Source organism: Bubalus kerabau, chromosome 17, assembly GCF_029407905.1.
Source record: "Bubalus kerabau isolate K-KA32 ecotype Philippines breed swamp buffalo chromosome 17, PCC_UOA_SB_1v2, whole genome shotgun sequence".
Classification (NCBI taxonomy): Eukaryota; Metazoa; Chordata; class Mammalia; order Artiodactyla; family Bovidae; genus Bubalus; species Bubalus kerabau.
In genome coordinates this window covers 54,877,511-54,893,845 of record NC_073640.1, presented here as the reverse complement: position 1 = coordinate 54,893,845, position 16,335 = coordinate 54,877,511, and the positions used below count along the sequence as shown (strand labels likewise).

General features: G+C 50.3%; 1 protein-coding gene and 1 non-coding gene across 2 annotated transcripts; one reads left to right on the top strand and one right to left on the bottom strand.

The window, feature by feature from the left end:
• The first annotated feature begins 3,848 nt into the window (after positions 1 to 3,848).
• Positions 3,849 to 9,858, top strand: CXCL17 (C-X-C motif chemokine ligand 17). Its single transcript, XM_055554060.1, has 4 exons — positions 3,849 to 3,927; positions 7,611 to 7,691; positions 8,634 to 8,732; positions 9,761 to 9,858. The coding sequence occupies exons 1-4, from the start codon at positions 3,849 to 3,851 to the stop codon at positions 9,856 to 9,858; spliced, it is 357 nt and encodes a 118-aa protein (XP_055410035.1).
• A 2,389-nt stretch (positions 9,859 to 12,247) lies between these two features.
• Positions 12,248 to 12,319, bottom strand: TRNAW-CCA (transfer RNA tryptophan (anticodon CCA)). The gene has a single exon. It is a non-coding gene; the product is annotated as a tRNA-Trp (tRNA).
• Between the last annotated feature and the right edge of the window lie 4,016 nt (positions 12,320 to 16,335).

Genomic DNA, 16,335 nt, shown 5'->3' with positions numbered 1-16,335 from the left:
GAGAGAGAATGCAAGTGTCCCAGATTTTTGCAGTCATGGTTCAACCAGACATTTACCTCTGGATAATCCAGGGTATTGGTGGGCCCCCCACCCACCACACTGGCGCACACAGCAGCCAGGCAGCTGCCCACTAAGGCAATTCCAGCAAGTCAGGAAACTGGAGTTCTTCACTGGCTTGGAGGCAAACTGTGACCTTGAACAAATTACGGAGCAGTTGGACTAACCCTCCACAGGTCTATGTGTGGGGTGAGAGCTCTTCAGCGAAACGTCACACCTTCTGCTTCTCAGAAGCCACCACCCAAATACATTAGGGACTCCGATGCTCCCTGACTGTGCGTGCTAAGTCACTTCAGTCCTGTCCAACTCTTTGCAACCCTATGGACCGTAGCCCACCAGGCTCCTCTGTCCATAGGATTCTCCAGGCAAGAATACTGGAGAGGGTTGCCATGCCCTCCTCCTACGTCTCTTGTGTCACTGACTGTGTGTGTGAATAAATGACTCTTCTTAGAGCAACAGGAAGCATGGGTATGATACAATCAACAAGCATTTTTGAATGTCTAAGTGCACTGTACATGGTCAGAGAAGCCTGGCGGGCTACAGTCTATGGGGTCGCAAAGAGTCAGACACGGCTGAGCACACACGCGAACACACACACACACACACACACACACAGTATACTGAAGAGTGCGGAAACGAAATAACAGTAGAAAATGGTTATTTCTCCCACTTTCCCCTCACCTCCTTCCTGGAAGGAGACCTTTGCAAGACACAAACGCTGTGCTTAACATAACTGAAGTTCTCAGGGTGAGCTCTAAGCGTGCGTGCTCAGTCGTCTCTGCCTCTTTATGACCCGATGGACTGCAGCTCCCCAGGCTCCTCTGACGGTGGGATTTTTCAGGCGAGAATACTGGAGCGGGTTGCCATTGCCTACTCCAGAGGATCTTCCTGACCCAAAGAGCGAACCTATGTCTCTTGCGTTTCCTGCATTGGCAGGTGGATTCTTTACCACTAGCGCCACCTGGGAAGCCCTAAGTGGTTGTCTATATTAACAAGAGAAAATTCTGTCTCGGGAGTGTCTTACATCAATGCAGTTGAGAGACCCAAAGTCCTCTCCCATGGGAAACAGGACCCGACATCCCTTTTCAAGTCCATAGAGGGGAAAATTAGATGGAGTGAACCGCTAGGGAGCCAGGACTTGGGGAGATCATGTGGGTGAACAGACTGAGGGGGCCTGGAGGAAGCTGCGGGGAGGAGCCCCCTGATTAGCAGCCTTGGGGCAGACTGGAGGAGTCAATGGGGAAGTAAAATACCACCTCAGGCTCCATGTGTGTGCATGACCTTCTATCAGAAAAATGTTTTACCGATAATGGACTGCACTGTCACGTGCTTTCTAACATACCAGGTCTAGATAAAGGCTTACAAAAATATCAGTCAATTCAACAAATATTTGCAGAGCACCCACAAAGTGCCAGGCCCTACATAAGTTTAGGAACTTACAAGTGAACAATTAACAGCCCTGCCTCAAAAATCCCCACCCAGTCAGCTCTGTGCTCCTTCTCAGCCCTGCCCTCCTCCCTGCCTTCCATCAACAGAAACCCTACCCCACCCTCCAGACCCAGCCCAAGTTCCACTGAACCCCAAGTTTTTTGAGCTATTCACCGTCCACAGTGAACTGCTGCCACTTCTGAAAATTTGATTGCATAATATCCCTAGGTCTTATGAAGTGTGTGTCAGCTCCCTGGTTAAACTTGAGCGTCCTGAGGACTGAGACCATGGTTAGAAATTTCCAGGGAGTAGTGGCTCAGTGGATAAGAATCCACCTGCCAAAACAAGGGACATGGGATCGATCCCTGGTCTGGGAAGACTCCACATGCTACAGAGTAACTAAGCCAGGGTGCCACAACTCATGAGCCCATGTGTCTAGAGCCCTTGCTCCACAACAAGAGAAGCCACCACAATGAGAAACACCACAATGAAGAGTAGCCCCCACTCACGGCAACTAGAGAAAGCCTGTGCAAAGCAACAACTCAGGGCAACCATAAGTAAATGAATAAAAAAAATTTTTTTAATAATAATTTTCCAGGGAGGAGCCACATTAGTACTTTACACATTAGACCAAGCAGATGGAAACTTCAACTCAAGGACAATCTTCACTGTCCAGTGAAGTGCCAGGCAGCTGCAGATGCTCATCAACTTTGTAGCAAAGTCTACAATCAAGGCTCCACCAGGTCCACAGGTGAAAATAATCTGAAATTGATAGGGTAGGAATGAGCAAACAAAAGCCATGCCTGGCCTCTTCCCTCCTCTTGACTAGAACAAAGTCACACCACCTTCTCTCACACATGCCTGGAGGAACAGGGAGGACTTCCTTTTTAACCTTCCCCTCAGCCCCACAAGGGCTTCTTCAATGGCTCAGCAGGTAAAGAATCCACTTGCAATACAAGAGACACAGGAGACTCAGGTTCAATCGCTGGGTCAGGAAGATCCCCTGGAGGAGGAAATGGCAACCTGCTCCAGTATTCTTGCCTGGAAAACCCCATGGACAGAGGAGCCTGGTGGGCTACAGTCCAAAGTGTCTCAAAGAGTCGGACATGACTAAGCACTTATTTTCTTTCTTTTAGCCCCACAAACATCTCTCATCCCTTAAGACCAGCCTCTCTTCTATTTTTGAGCCCGGTTCCCAAAGTCTCTGGAATGAGTCACGTCAGTAAGTGCTACCTTTCTGGACCCTTGATGTTTGCTCCAAGAAGTATCACCTCTCTCTTTCATCTTGGACTGATTTCAAACAAGATCCATACCAGGAGCCCCAACAGCCTGGGCAGACACTGTCCCTACTGTGTATTTTGCTTCTCAAATCCTCTTGGACCCGAAGCCTTGAGGGTCTTCCGCCAACCCACGTCCCTCTTCCCTAGGCAGGAGCCATGAGGCCATATACCACAAAGTTCCAATACTTTGGCCACCTGATGCAAAGAGCTGACTCATTGGAAAAGACCCTGATGTTGGGAAAGATTGAAGGCAGGAGGAGAAGGGGACAATAGAGGATGAGCTGGTTGGATGGCATCACTGACTCGATGGACATGAGTTTGAGCAAGCTCCAGGAGTTAGTGATGGACTGGGAAGCCTGGCATGCTGCAGGCCATGGGATCGCAGAGAGTTGGATACGACGAAGCAACTGAACAACGAGGCCACGGCCACCAGCCTGACCAACAACAAGGAGGCCTGCTTTGACCCAGTGCCCCAGGGCAGGGTTTCGGCAAGGGAGAAGAGCCTCTCCTCCATCCTCTCTGCCTCCCTCCTTACATGGCCACAGACCTGGAGGACGCTGTCCACAGTGGGGGGCACGGCAACATCTGATACTGTGCCGAGGCTGGGAGCAGGGAGGACAGAGGGGAGACAGGCCGTGTCACCCTCTTTGCCAACCCTTAGTCCTCACTTTTCCTGCCAGACACTGAGCTAGAAAACGTCACTCAAACGTATAAGGAAATTCAAACAAGCCAAAAGAAGAAATCATAGCACATTGCAGGGTGGGGAGGCAGGAGGGAGGGAGGGGACGAGTACAGCGGCCAGGTTACCAGTCACCCTCTCATGTTCCTATAAAGGCTTCATTTGTTTGGCTAGTTTTGCCTCCCAGATTCCCATAAAACACATGGTCCAACCTGTTACCTAACAAGGCCAGTGCCACTTGGCCCTTCCCGCCCTCTAATGAGAATGCTGGCCTGGGAGTAAAGTGCAGATCCACCCCCCTACCCGAGCCACATACCACGCACGGCCTGAGCCGCCAGGAGCAGTGGGCACCCTCTCACTGGGAGCTGCTGAAGAGTCGACACGCAGCAGCATCGACAGGTGAAATGAAGGTTCTAATCTCTTCCCTCCTCCTGTTGCTGCCACTAATGCTGATGTCCGTGGTCTCCAGCAGCTCACACACAGGTAAAAAAAGTCCACTTTCTATGTAAGATAGAAAGAGGGGAGAAACGTGGTGAAACAGGAAAGAGCGTGACCGCACACGCGGTAAAATGTAGCCCCTGCAGGCTACGGGGGTTAGCGGTGAGTTAGCCTGTCTGGGCGCCTGTTTCTTTATTTACAAAAATGAATGAACTGAACGTAAATCCTAAGCATGTCGTGAAGTTAAAGGAGCCTGTGTGTATGGAGTGTCTGCAAGGGTAGCTGGCGGGAGAGGACCTTACCTCTCCCCCAGTCCCTGTTTGGGGGTGTTGACTGTCCTGGGGGCCGGGCCTGGAGGCCATGCAGAGAGGGTGTTGAAGGCAAGTGTGCGTCCAGTCAGTCAGTCATCCTTGATTATATTCTTCCTAGTACACTAGACGTGCCCCAACAATTCTTAATGCTATTTCACGGTAAGGTGATAAACCGGAAAATCACATCACCAGGTAGTACCCGTGTTTGAAGCTGTGATCACACCGAGCTGTTTGGGGCAATCCGAGTGCCGGCTGGAAAAGAATTTCCAGACGCAGAGCACTGCAGAAGGGAGTGAGCTTATTAAGAACAAAGAGCAGAGATAACATGGGCCCTGCAAGCACAGCGGGCCGACAACTCCTGACAGGCCAGGGAGAGTCGATAGTGTTCGTGGGTTAATAGCCAATTTTTATAGCCTCAAGACAAAGACAATTCCTGCTGGAAGGCTGGCGTTAGGGGACTGGTTGGGGCTTTATAGGGTGTTTACTGGAGTGGGCATCTTTGACTAATTTGGAGTCAGGAAACCTGTTAGTGATGATCATGGGCTTTTGGCAATGGTTACATGCGTGTGTGCATGTCACTTCAGCTACGTCCGACTCTTTGTGACCTATGGACTGTAGCCCGCCAGGTTCCTCTGTTCATGGGACTCTCCAGGCAACAGTTACAAAGGGGCTCAGTCAGCTTTGGAGGCAACTTTGGTTCTCAGCTCTGCTTCTGTGTTCTTGGTACAAGGCCTCACGCCTGTGGCCTGGCAGGGGGCAAGACTGCACACAGGCCCTGTTTAAATAGCTCACCTTTAGGAAGCAGATCCTGGGTTAGGAGTTCCGAATCCACCCCACTGTTCCCTACAGCCGGAGTGGCCCAGCCCTTAGCAGAACAACTGTGCAGAAGAGGCCCCCTCCCCACCTGTGTTCCCACTCTAAGTTACCATCTCCCCAAGTGCTACTTTGAGGTGAAGTAGCTTTGTTACACACTCAGCATCGAGTGGGCCCTAAAATCAGGAGTCTACCCTCCTGCACCCATTTCCAGCATCTTCTCCCTTATAGAGTTCTGTGGAAGCCGCTGGGCCCCATGGCCTGGCGGGGGAGGCCCTAGACCTGCATTCTGGGAGGGAAGTCTTTTCCACCACTGTGACGGGCTCCCAGGCTGGAGTCCTCAGCCTGGACTCCAAGCTCCAGTCACAGCCGCCTTTCCCGGCCATCCCCCCACACCCTGCACTAACAAGGGCCCGTGTTCCTCTCAGCCGGAATCTCGGAACCTCGGCTGCTCCCCAGCTGCTCTTGTGTCTTCCCACCAGCTTGGTTCTGGTCCCACCGCTGCCCTAATGTGACCCAGAGGCAGACATGAGCCCCCTCCCTCCCATGCACAAGCTCGGCCCCTACTGGACTCTCTCTGCACGGTCCACATTCCACCTTGAGTTGAGTGTTGGTGCGTCTCCTACCCCAACCACTGCCCTTCTGCGCTGTAACCTCAATACTGGCACACCCTGGTGTCTTGTTTCCATGTCCCTCCTGTGACCCAGCAAGGTGCTAGGTAAACATATCTAAGTGGAAGAATAAATCCTCAGGTTTCTAAGTTCAAAATGTTCCCCTTAGGGGACTGGACACCTTGGTTTCATAGCAGCTCTGTTGACATTAGCGATTAATAATTCTTCTTGCAAGGGGGGCAGGGTGCACTGCTGTGTTCTTTCTAACCTGTTTAGCAACACCGAGTGGCCTCTACCCTCTAGAAGCCAACAGCAGCCTCTTCCCGCCCCCACCCCGTTAATACAGCCAAAAATTTCTCCAGACATGGCCAAACATCCAATGAGTGGAAGGGGACCCACTCCCCAGGGGAGTCACTGCTTTACCAATAATTATCAAACACGGTGACACATTTAGACTCACCCAGACCTTTAGACTCAGACTTGAATTCAGGGGATCGACCGTGATCCAAATCTTGGCTCCTGGCGGGATGTGTGTGCGCGCGCACGCTCAGTCATGTCCGACTCTTTGTGACCCCATGGACTACAGCCCATCAGGCTCCTCTGTCCATGGCATTCTCCAGGCAAGAATACTGGAGTGGGTTGCCATTTCCTTCTCCAGGGGATCTTCCCCACTCAGGGATCAAACCCACGTCTCCTGCTTGGCTGGTGGATTCTTTGACCACTGCACCACCTGGGAAGCCTCTTGGAAGCCTGGACAAGATGCTTAGCTTTTTTAAGCTTCATTTTGAAATGAGTAAAATACCACTTAGCGTGTACAACTGTTGCGAAGAGTAAATGATGGATAATGTGAACCTAGTAAGTGTTCAATAAATCGAGTGAGTAAAATTTCATTCTCAAGTAGCTACAAAGGCACAAGGGCAATGAGATGGGGAAAGCTCATTGGGGCCACCAGGGGTGCAATTACAGGCTCAATTCCCATTTCCCAGGCAAGGGTAGCTGCAATGTCGGACTAAGTCTGGTGAGCAGAAATAACACTACACAATCCTCCTGCCCAGAAATCTCCAAACAAAACCTGATCTTGCTTTATCTCTTACAATAACCACATACCTGCTTAATATGCTTTTCATGGAAAAATAAATAACTGAGAAGCAATGACAATGTTAGGAAATAAATGACAATAACAGAGTAATTCCTTATAAGACTGCCTACTAATTAGAAAATTACTTACGATAAATAGCTCCCATGACGTTAGGTCATGTAGGTTCGAAGAGAGAATAATAGGCTAAGAGCCTTGGACCTAGGTTTTAGCTCCCGATGAGTCACCATTAATTCTGTGAACTTGGGCATTGCATTAGCTCTCTCTGGGCCTCAGTGTTCTCACCTCAAAATAAAAGAGATGGTGATTCACTTAATTAGTGCAATGCTATAACAACAGCTTGGTAATGATATCAAGAAACACAAAACGGAAATCAGAGAGCATCAGGTGACAAGGCAGACTTGAGTAGAAACAAAAGGAGAAAGGGATTTGTTCCAGAGGGACAAAGGTAAATACCATCCTCTTATATTAATAGTTGAACTGGGACTATGGATTCAAATACAAGCAAACACAGAGGTCAGGTGAAGTTCCTGGCTGGTTTATGGAATAATCTACTCTTTGCTCTTATTTCTTGAGTCAGGAGGATTATAATGCGTGCAGGGCAGGGACCTTAATGGGGAGGTTGTCAGGTCTTATCAACACCCCGACCTTTTGTCCTCTCTTCTATCCAGAAGCTGTTCTTTCTCTGCCTACCTCCAGCTAAGCTTTTCTCTAGGCCAGATTTACACTTCAATTCCTTATACATTGAAAATACTCCTCTCTTGAAATACCCTAGATCCCTGAGTAAAAAGGAAGAGCAATGGAGCTGCGCTGACCCAGAGGCACAGTGATCAGGGATCGAGTCTCTTGGCGCCTTCCCTTTCCAGTGCCTGGAAGTGACCAGTTTCCTTCCTACAGGGGTCGCCAGAGGCCAGAGGGACCAACGCCAGGCTTCTGGGAGGTGGCTCCAAGAAGGAGGCCAAGAATGTGAATGCCAAGGTCAGCAACACAAATATCGACAACAGTGTGCCGTGGAGATCCCCACTTGCTCTCCTGAATCCCTCTGAGAGCAGAGCAGATGTTACCTGAGCTGTCCTCGCCCCCTGCCCTCTCCCCCAACCCACCACTCATTTCTTCCTGAGTCTCATGTAAGAGCCAGACTCCTCCAGGGTCTAGGGGAGCTGGCTGAAGGTCTGGCTGGCCCCTTCTCCCTTGCCCTTTTCCCCAACAACCCAGGGCTGCCTTCCAAGACCTTACTGGACCCCATTCTCAGCCTTATTTTACTCACAGGCAAGACAGAAATCAGAGGCGCAAAATGGCTTAGTCGAAGTAAAGCAGCCACCGAAAGGCAGACACCTCTTATTCCTCGTTTTTTTAAATTTATGTTTAATTGGAGGATCATTGCTTTACAATATTGTGTTGGTTTCCACCACACAACAACGTGTATCAGGCCTATGTATATATATGTCCCCTCCCTCTCGAACCTCCCTGCCACTCATTGCTCATTTTTTTGGTCTCCTTAATGACACTCTGATGCTTCCTCCAAACCTGCCACCAAATTCTTGCCCTTGAAAGTGAAACACGCTCAGTCGTGTCTGGCTCTTTGCGACTTCATGGACTGTGCAGTCCAGAGAATTCCCCAGGCCAGAATACTGGAGTGGATGGCCTTTCCCGTCTCCAGCGGATCTTCCCAACCCAGGAATTGAACCAAGGTCTCCTGCATTGCAGGTGGATTCTTTACCAAATGAGGTATCGGGGAAGCCCATTCTTGTCCATACAGGTCAGCAAAACAACTTAGAGACCCTGGTGGTCATATGACTGTTCTGTGTTGACCCTTTCCCACTGCAGTATGAAAAACAATTGGGAGGCAAGGGAGATGGCAAGTCAAGTCCTGGCCCTCAAACACATGAACCGTCCTAAGCAGCAACCCCCTTATTTCAGATTGGTTCCTGAGAGCCCCCAGAAGAACACTCATGACAGCGCCCAGGCTGACAAAGCCGTGTCCCTGTGATCGTTTCAAGGGCAGGATGAAGAAAACCAGTAAGTTGTCAAAGAATGACCCTCCTTAAACCAGAGTCGCTCTGTGGAATCAACTAGGGATGAGAATGAAAGTGTCACTCACTCAGTCATGTCTGACTCTTTTCGGCCCCACGGGCTGTAGCCCGCCAGGCTCCTCTGTCCTTGGGATTTTCCAGGCGAGAATCCTGGAGTGGGTTGTCATTTCCTTCTCCAGGGGTTCTTCTTGACACAGGGATCGAACCTGGGTCTCCTGCACTGCAGGTGGATTCTTTACCATCGGAGGCACCAGGGAAGCCCCAGCTAGCAATGAAGCAGGGGTTAAGAGACAAGAGAGATGAAATGAAGATCAGGATTAGCATGCATCTCAGCTCATCCCACTCAAGGTCAACGTGTGGGGAAACAGGAAGAGCAGGAAAAGCAAAACACAATTCCCCTAATACTAGAGATGGCTCGCCAAAGCCTCTGATGATAGAATGCCATTGCTTATCAAAGTGGAGGGAGATGGGGCTGCTGGGGACCTGGCCACTGATCTCTGATAACACCACCGGTATCACTGTCAAACAATGGGATTCCTCCCTAGTCTAGGTATAATTAAATGTCTTATAAAAAGTACACTGGCAAGTGTTAAACTGATGGATATTGTGGCATTATTATGATATTACATGATCAAGAATAGGATGATCCCTGGAGAAAGAAATGGCAACTCATTCCAGCATTCTTGCCTGGGAAATCCCACAGATAGAGGAGTCTGGCGGGCTATGGGGTGGCAAAGAGATGCCACTTAGGGACTAAACAACAACAACAATTACGTTTATATACAAAAGGTATGGAAAACTATGCCGCAAACTAGTAACAACAGTCTGCTCACCAGAATCAGGAGTGGAAGAGGGGGTTGGGGCATCTTTTATCTCCTTACTGTAGATATTGTTTCATTTAAATTTTTCCCCCTGGGATGAGTCTCACTTGTAACATTTTAAAAGCTCTCATTAAAAAATTTAAATTCTAAGAATGTTTTTAACTGCAGTGTCTCCCTTTCCTCTTCACCCTAGGACACCAAAGACATCACAGGAAGTCAAACAAGCCCTCCAGAGCCTGCCAGCAGTTTCTCACACGATGTCTGCTAGAAAGCTTTGCTCTGCCCTTATAGGTGCTCTGAGACCCCACCCTCCCGATGAAACATTCTCAGTCAACAAAGCTGTGAGTGCACCTAGAAGCCGCTCTTCTCCCATCTCACGTTCCCCCATTCCTGTCCCCACTCCCTAAATCATCCCCAAAGCATTTCCCCTGAGATTACTGCCCCCTCCAGTGCCTTCTTCACTTGTCAGTCTTTTCCTGGGGCTGCCCCTTCACACAGCCTTAAGCTTACTTACCTGAAAGAAACCAAGAATTTCTGAGTACCTAGGTGGTCCTCCCGACTGTAAACACAAGCAGGAAAATAGCAAACAAAATCAATAAATATACTTAAATGTAATAAATCAAAATAATTTTGAAATGGGGTCTTGAAATGCACATTCAATCCAGATGACCCACTTTACCCTGTTCATTCCAAACCGTTCCCAGATTATATACACACCTCTATCCAACACCACCTTCAGTCTGTCTCCGCTGCCCAAATTTTTACTTTTACTCATCCAGCAAACCTTCCTGAGGCAAGAGCTAGGTAGGGCAAAGAAAAGCAGTGAGAACAATGAATTAGACATTGTCTTACTAATGATCATGTAAGTTTAAAAAGAGCCTGGCACCATTTCCTAGCACATAATATGCCTCCCCAGTATTTGTGATTATCACCACCATCACCATCATGAATGGTCACCGGCCTCTGTGAGTTTCCAGGCAACTACAGCAGACATACGTGTAGAGGCAGGGCCCAAGGAGAGTGCTCGGTCGCTCAGTCACGACGGACTCTTTGTGACCTCATAGACTATAACCTGCTGGGCTCCGCTGTCCATGGGATTCTCCAGGCAAGAATACAGGAATGGATTGCCACGCCCTCCTCCAGGGGATCTTCCCGACACAGGGAATCGAACCAGCATCTCCTGTGTCTCCTGCATTGCAAGTGAATTCTTTACCACTGAGCCACCTGGGAGAGACAGTGTGGAAGATCTCAAATGCCACTGAAAAGGGCTTTCTAGCTGCAAAAATGAGAAGATATCTTTTTTTTTTCTTTTTTAACATGGGGAAAAAATGATCAGAACAATACTATAAGGAAATTAAAGTGGGAACCTTTAGAAAGAATAAATAAAGAGGGGAAAGTTACAACAGGGTAGATCCCGCTTCCCTCTCTGACCCTTTCCTCACACATCAGAAGGAGAAGTAAGAAAAGGAACACTCGAGACTTCCCTAGAGGTCCAGTGGTCAAGACGCCGCATTCCTGATGCAGGGGGCCCCGAGTTTGGTACCTGGTCAGGGAACTAGATCCTACATGCTGCAACTGGGAGTGTGCATGCCGAAACTAAAGATCCTGCCGACAGGAAGATGTCAACAGGAAGATCCCATGTGCTACAACTAAGACCCGGTGCAGCCAAGTAAATATTTTTTAAAATCGAGAAAGAAAAGGAACATTCCTCCAGAGTCTAGCTTCTGTCATCTGGATGAAACAGAGGACTCAGCTGGGATGCTGCCTTCATGGGAAGAAATATTTTATCTGAGTGGGGAGTGGAATGGGGCCCCTTCAAGACATAACCCTCTGGGGGGAGGGTGATGGACACCCAGCTTCCTTCTGTCCCCACCCTTCCTCCTACAGCAAGAGACACAAGTGCTTCTCTTGGCACAGGAGCGGGGAGCCAGCGGTGCTCAGCCCACTTGCCAACCGCTTCTGAAAGGAAGACCAGGGATGCCAGGTCGAGGGAGTGGAACCCAAGGTGGCGGGAGAGCCATCATGAGTAACCCACGAGGCATCTGTGACAAAGGAGGTCTGTGGGGACCCAGAGGGATGAAGCCAGGGAGATCATTATCTCCCACAAGGGATTCCCTGGTGGCTCAGGGGTAAAGAATCCACTTGTCAATGCAGGAGACACAGGTTCAATCCCTGGTCCGGGAAGATCCCACACGCCGCTAAGCAGCTAAACCCCGTGCATCACCACTACCAAGCCTGTGCTCCAGCGCCTAAGAGCCGCAACTACTGAGCCCACGTGCTGGAACTACTGAAGCCGGAGCGCCCTAGAGCCCGTGCTCCTCAGCAAGAGAAGCCACCGCAACTAGGGAGCAGCCCCTGCTTACCACAACTAGAGAAAAACCCGTGCGGCAGCGAAGACTCAGCACAGCCAAAAATAAATTAAAAAAAATATTTTTTTAAAATATATCTCCCTTGAGAAAAAAAAAGCACAGCAGAGACAGGTTCTAAGTTGGTATTTAAGCCTGTTAGAGAATCAAAGCCACACCAGACAACTATAACCCAGCTGGTGAGTGAGTGAAGTCGCTCAGTCATGCCCGACTGTTTGCGACCCCATGGACTGTAGCCTACCAGGCTTCTCCGTCCATGGGATTCTCCAGGCAAGAATACTGGAGTGGGTTACCATTTCCTTCTCCAGAGGATCTTCCCGACCCAGGGATCGAACCTGGGTCTCCTGCATTGGAGGCAGATGCTTTAACCTCTGAGCTACCAGGGAAGCATGCACCAGAAAAAACATCCAGACCAGCCAGCATCTGAGGATCAGCAGGGACCCAACAGACAGGGATCCAATAGCCCACTGCACAGCAAAGACCCTCACTCAGCAGGAGCCCCTTGCCCATCACCAAGCTGAAGCCCAGCAGGAACCTCGAGCACAACAAAAATCCGCTCTGCACCAGGAATTTCGTGCCCCACAGGCCTCTGCCCCCCATCCAAAGGGTGCCCTTCAGTAAACAGGAAGCTGCCTCACAGCACAGACCTGAGCCAGGAAAAGAATCTAGAACTCAACAGGACCCAGAACTGACACAGGGATCCGGAGCCCAGTCAGAACCTGGTCCTATAGAGCCTCTTGTAGCCCCACAAGAAGCTGGATCAACCACCTCTGGCCCAGCCTAGACCTCAACCCAAAAATGGACCACCAGCCCAGACTAAATCTATGTCCTGAGAAAGATGGTGAGAGTCGGACCCTGCGGGCTCAGCACACAGCTCCAGCCCAGGGAGCCAAAGGCCAGCCGGGGTCTTTACCATGGAGATTTCTAGCAAAACCAAACCAAGGCTTCCCTGCTGGTCCAGTGGTTAAGAATCCACCTGCGAATGCAGGAGACACGGGTTTGATCCCCGGTCTGGGAAGATCCCATCTGTCGAGGAGCAACTGAGCCTGTGCAGCACAACTAGCAACTCTAGAGCCCAGAAACCACAACCACTGAAGTCCGTGTGCCATGGGGCCCATGCTCGGCAACCAGAGAAGCTGCTATGATGACAAACCCTCGCACTGCAACTCAAGAGTAACCACAGCTCGCTGCAACTAGGGTAAAGCCTGCATAGCGATGAAGACCCAGCACAATAATTAATTAATTAATTAAATTATATATATACACACACACACACACACACCAAACCTACCACCATGCAGAAACCCACTTCAAAGCAGAAGACATTTCTTGAATGGGTAATAGAGTTTGGTGCAGATTCGGAAGTGGGGTTTACTTTAGAGACCGATTTGCCAGCCAGGAGGGGTGAACAGTGGCCCCCAGAATGAAGCTGGCCTTCTAGAGGCAACCTGGTTATGAAGTGATGCCAGGATTCAGTGGGACACCAACAGTTCAGTCGGTCAATCGTGTCTGACTCTCTGCAACCCCATGGACTGCAGCATGCCAGGCTTCCCTGTCCATCACCAACTCCCGAAGCTTGCTCAAACTCATGTCCATCAAGTCGGTGATGCCATCCAACCATCTCATCCTCTGTCATCCCCTTCTCCTCCTGCCTTCAATCTTTCCCAGGGTCTTTTCCAGTGAGTCAGTTCTTCGCATCAGGTAGCCATAGTATTGGAGTTTCAGCTTCAGCATCAGTACTTCCAACGAATATTCAGGACTGATTTCCTTTAGGATGGACTTGTTGGATCTCCTTGCAGTCCAAGGGACTCTCAAGAATCTTTTCCAACACCACAGTTCAAAATCATCAATTCTTTGGTACTCAGCTTTCTTTATAGTCCAACTCTCACATCCATACATGACTACTGGAAAAACCACAGCTTTGACTAGATGAACCCTTATTGGCAAAGTAATATCTCTGTTTTTTAATATGCTATCCCTTGGACTGCAAAAAGATCCAACCAGTCCATCCTAAAGGAAATCAGTTCTGAATATTCATTGGAAGGACTGATGCTGAAGCTCCAATACTTTAGCCACCTGATGCGAAGAACTGACTCATTTGAAAAGACCCTGATGATGGGAAAGATTGAAGGCGGGAGGAGAAGCGGATGACAGAGGATGAGATGGTTGGATGGTGTCGCCAACTCAATGGACATGAGTTTGAGTAAACTCCAGGAGTTGGTGATGGACAGCGAGGCCTGGCGTGCTGCAGTCCATGGGGTCTCAAAGAATCAGACACCACTGAGCAACTGAACTGAACTGAGGTTGGTCATAGCTTTTCTTCCAAGGAGCAAGTGTCTTTTAATTTCATGGCTGCAGTCACCTTCTGCAGTGATTTTGGAGCCCCCAAAAATAAAGTCTCTCACTGTTTCCCTTGTTTCCACATCTATCTGCAATGAAGTGATTGGACCAGATGCCATAATCTTAGTTTTCTGAATGTTGAGTTTTAAGCCAACTTTTTCACTCTCCTCTTTCACTTGCATCAAGAGGCTCTTTAGTACTTCTTCCCTTTCTGCCATGAGGGTGGTGTTACACCAACACCCAGGAAGAAAACCAGCAGCCAGAATCCCAGACAGTACCGGTATACGGGTGAGTTGAACTTAGAGGAAGGGAGAGGGGGAGGGCCTCCCAGGGATGGTCACTCATTCAGTCAAGAACTAAGACCTGCCAGAACTTCAGGTGAGCTCAGGTCACCGTCCAGCAGTCCAGACACAGAGCCAGAGCCCCCTCTAATGGAGGAGAGAGCTGAGGCCTGGAGAAGAGAGGGAGCCTGTAGGGTACTGGGCAGTAGGGGTGGCCGGCGGCACCAGGATCCCCAGCCAGCCTCGGATTCCTTGCCCTGTTCCAGGCCACCTGCCCACGGGGACACGGGGGAATCAAACAGAAACTAAGAAAGGCTGTGGACGAGGGCAGGTGCTCATCCCCCGGGCCTGGAACTCTGAGCACCGCTGGGGGCAGGCGCCTCACTGACCAGGGACCCTTACCCTCGGCGGGTTGCCACGCAGGCCAGGCCGGACACCGGGCGGGGGCAGCCTTTCAGTTCTCCAGGGTGCCCAGTGGGCAGGAGGACACTCGTCCTGGGGAGTCCCAGTCCTTCCAGGCCCATGGCCACATGGGTTATGATCTCAAGAAGTAAGTTAAGAGAACGGAGCTGCCTTGGCCACTGGGGCCCTGGCCTAAAAAAGGGCCCAAGAGGGGTCCAAGAGCCATAGCCACCACCGTTGTGGCTAAAAGGCAAAGCCAAGGGTGAACGGGCGGGGTTGGGGAGTGGCCCTGATGGTACCTTAGACATCCTGCGAGAAGCAGGACAGAGTGCACTGGCCCATCGCCACGAGAAGTGGGGAGCCCATGGACTGGCTCACTGGGTGGGTGCGGGCATAATCCATTGAGAGAAGGGGGTGATGTGCCAACAAAATGTCACACACAGCATAGAGACTATTGGATCTTGGGAGGAGAGTCCAGAATGTGAGTGTCCCGAACCAGGGTTCCCACTCCGGCTCCGGACTCTCTGCGTGATCGTGGCCGACTCCTGCCCTCGGTGTTTCCAACGTGGGAAATGGTTCAAGCGCGATTTTCCTGTCTCTGACACTCTTGAGACGGTAATGGGGGAGAGGTTTAGAGAGGAAGTTAAGCAGTGAGTCAGGGAAAGGTAGGAGGAAGGGGCATGCCTGGAAGAGGGGTGAAATACAGCTTCAAACAGCCCTGTTCCAGCATTCTTCACTCAATCTGCTCATCTATGCATGGTCAGCCCACCAACCTCAGTTTCCTGACTCCTACTCTTAGGACAAGGGGTTGTGGGTCGACTTGGGACAGCCTGACCTTCACTTGGGCTTCCCTCGTGACTCAGACGGTAAAGAATTTGCCTGCAGTGTAGAAGACCCAAGTTCAATCCCTGGGTCGGGAAGATCCCCTGGAGAAGGGAATGGCAACCCACGCCAGTATTCTTGCCTGGAAAATCCCATGGACAGAGGAACCTGGCGGGTGACAGTCCATGGGGTCAAAAAGAGTTGGAAAAGACTGAGAGATTAACACTTTCGCTTTTAACCTTCACTTGGGGGAAAGGAGAGCTACCACCTGGGTTCCCTAGGTTGTCACGTTATTTGCAAGTCTCAGCAGGCTGGAGAAACTGACAGACGAGACATCCTGCCAGCCTCAGGCCCACGTGAAGTCCCTGCTGGATTAGGAGTGTCGACCCAAGTGAAGACCGATGGGAATTTCCTCTGCAGGAAAGAAGCTGACTTAGCCCTCAGGCCCAGAGACCCCAAACTCATCACCATCCCTCCCATACACATCATCAGTAGCCAAGGGGAGAAGTGGAGCTGGCTCCAGACGCACACAGGAAGGCTCAGAGCTCAGACGGGGG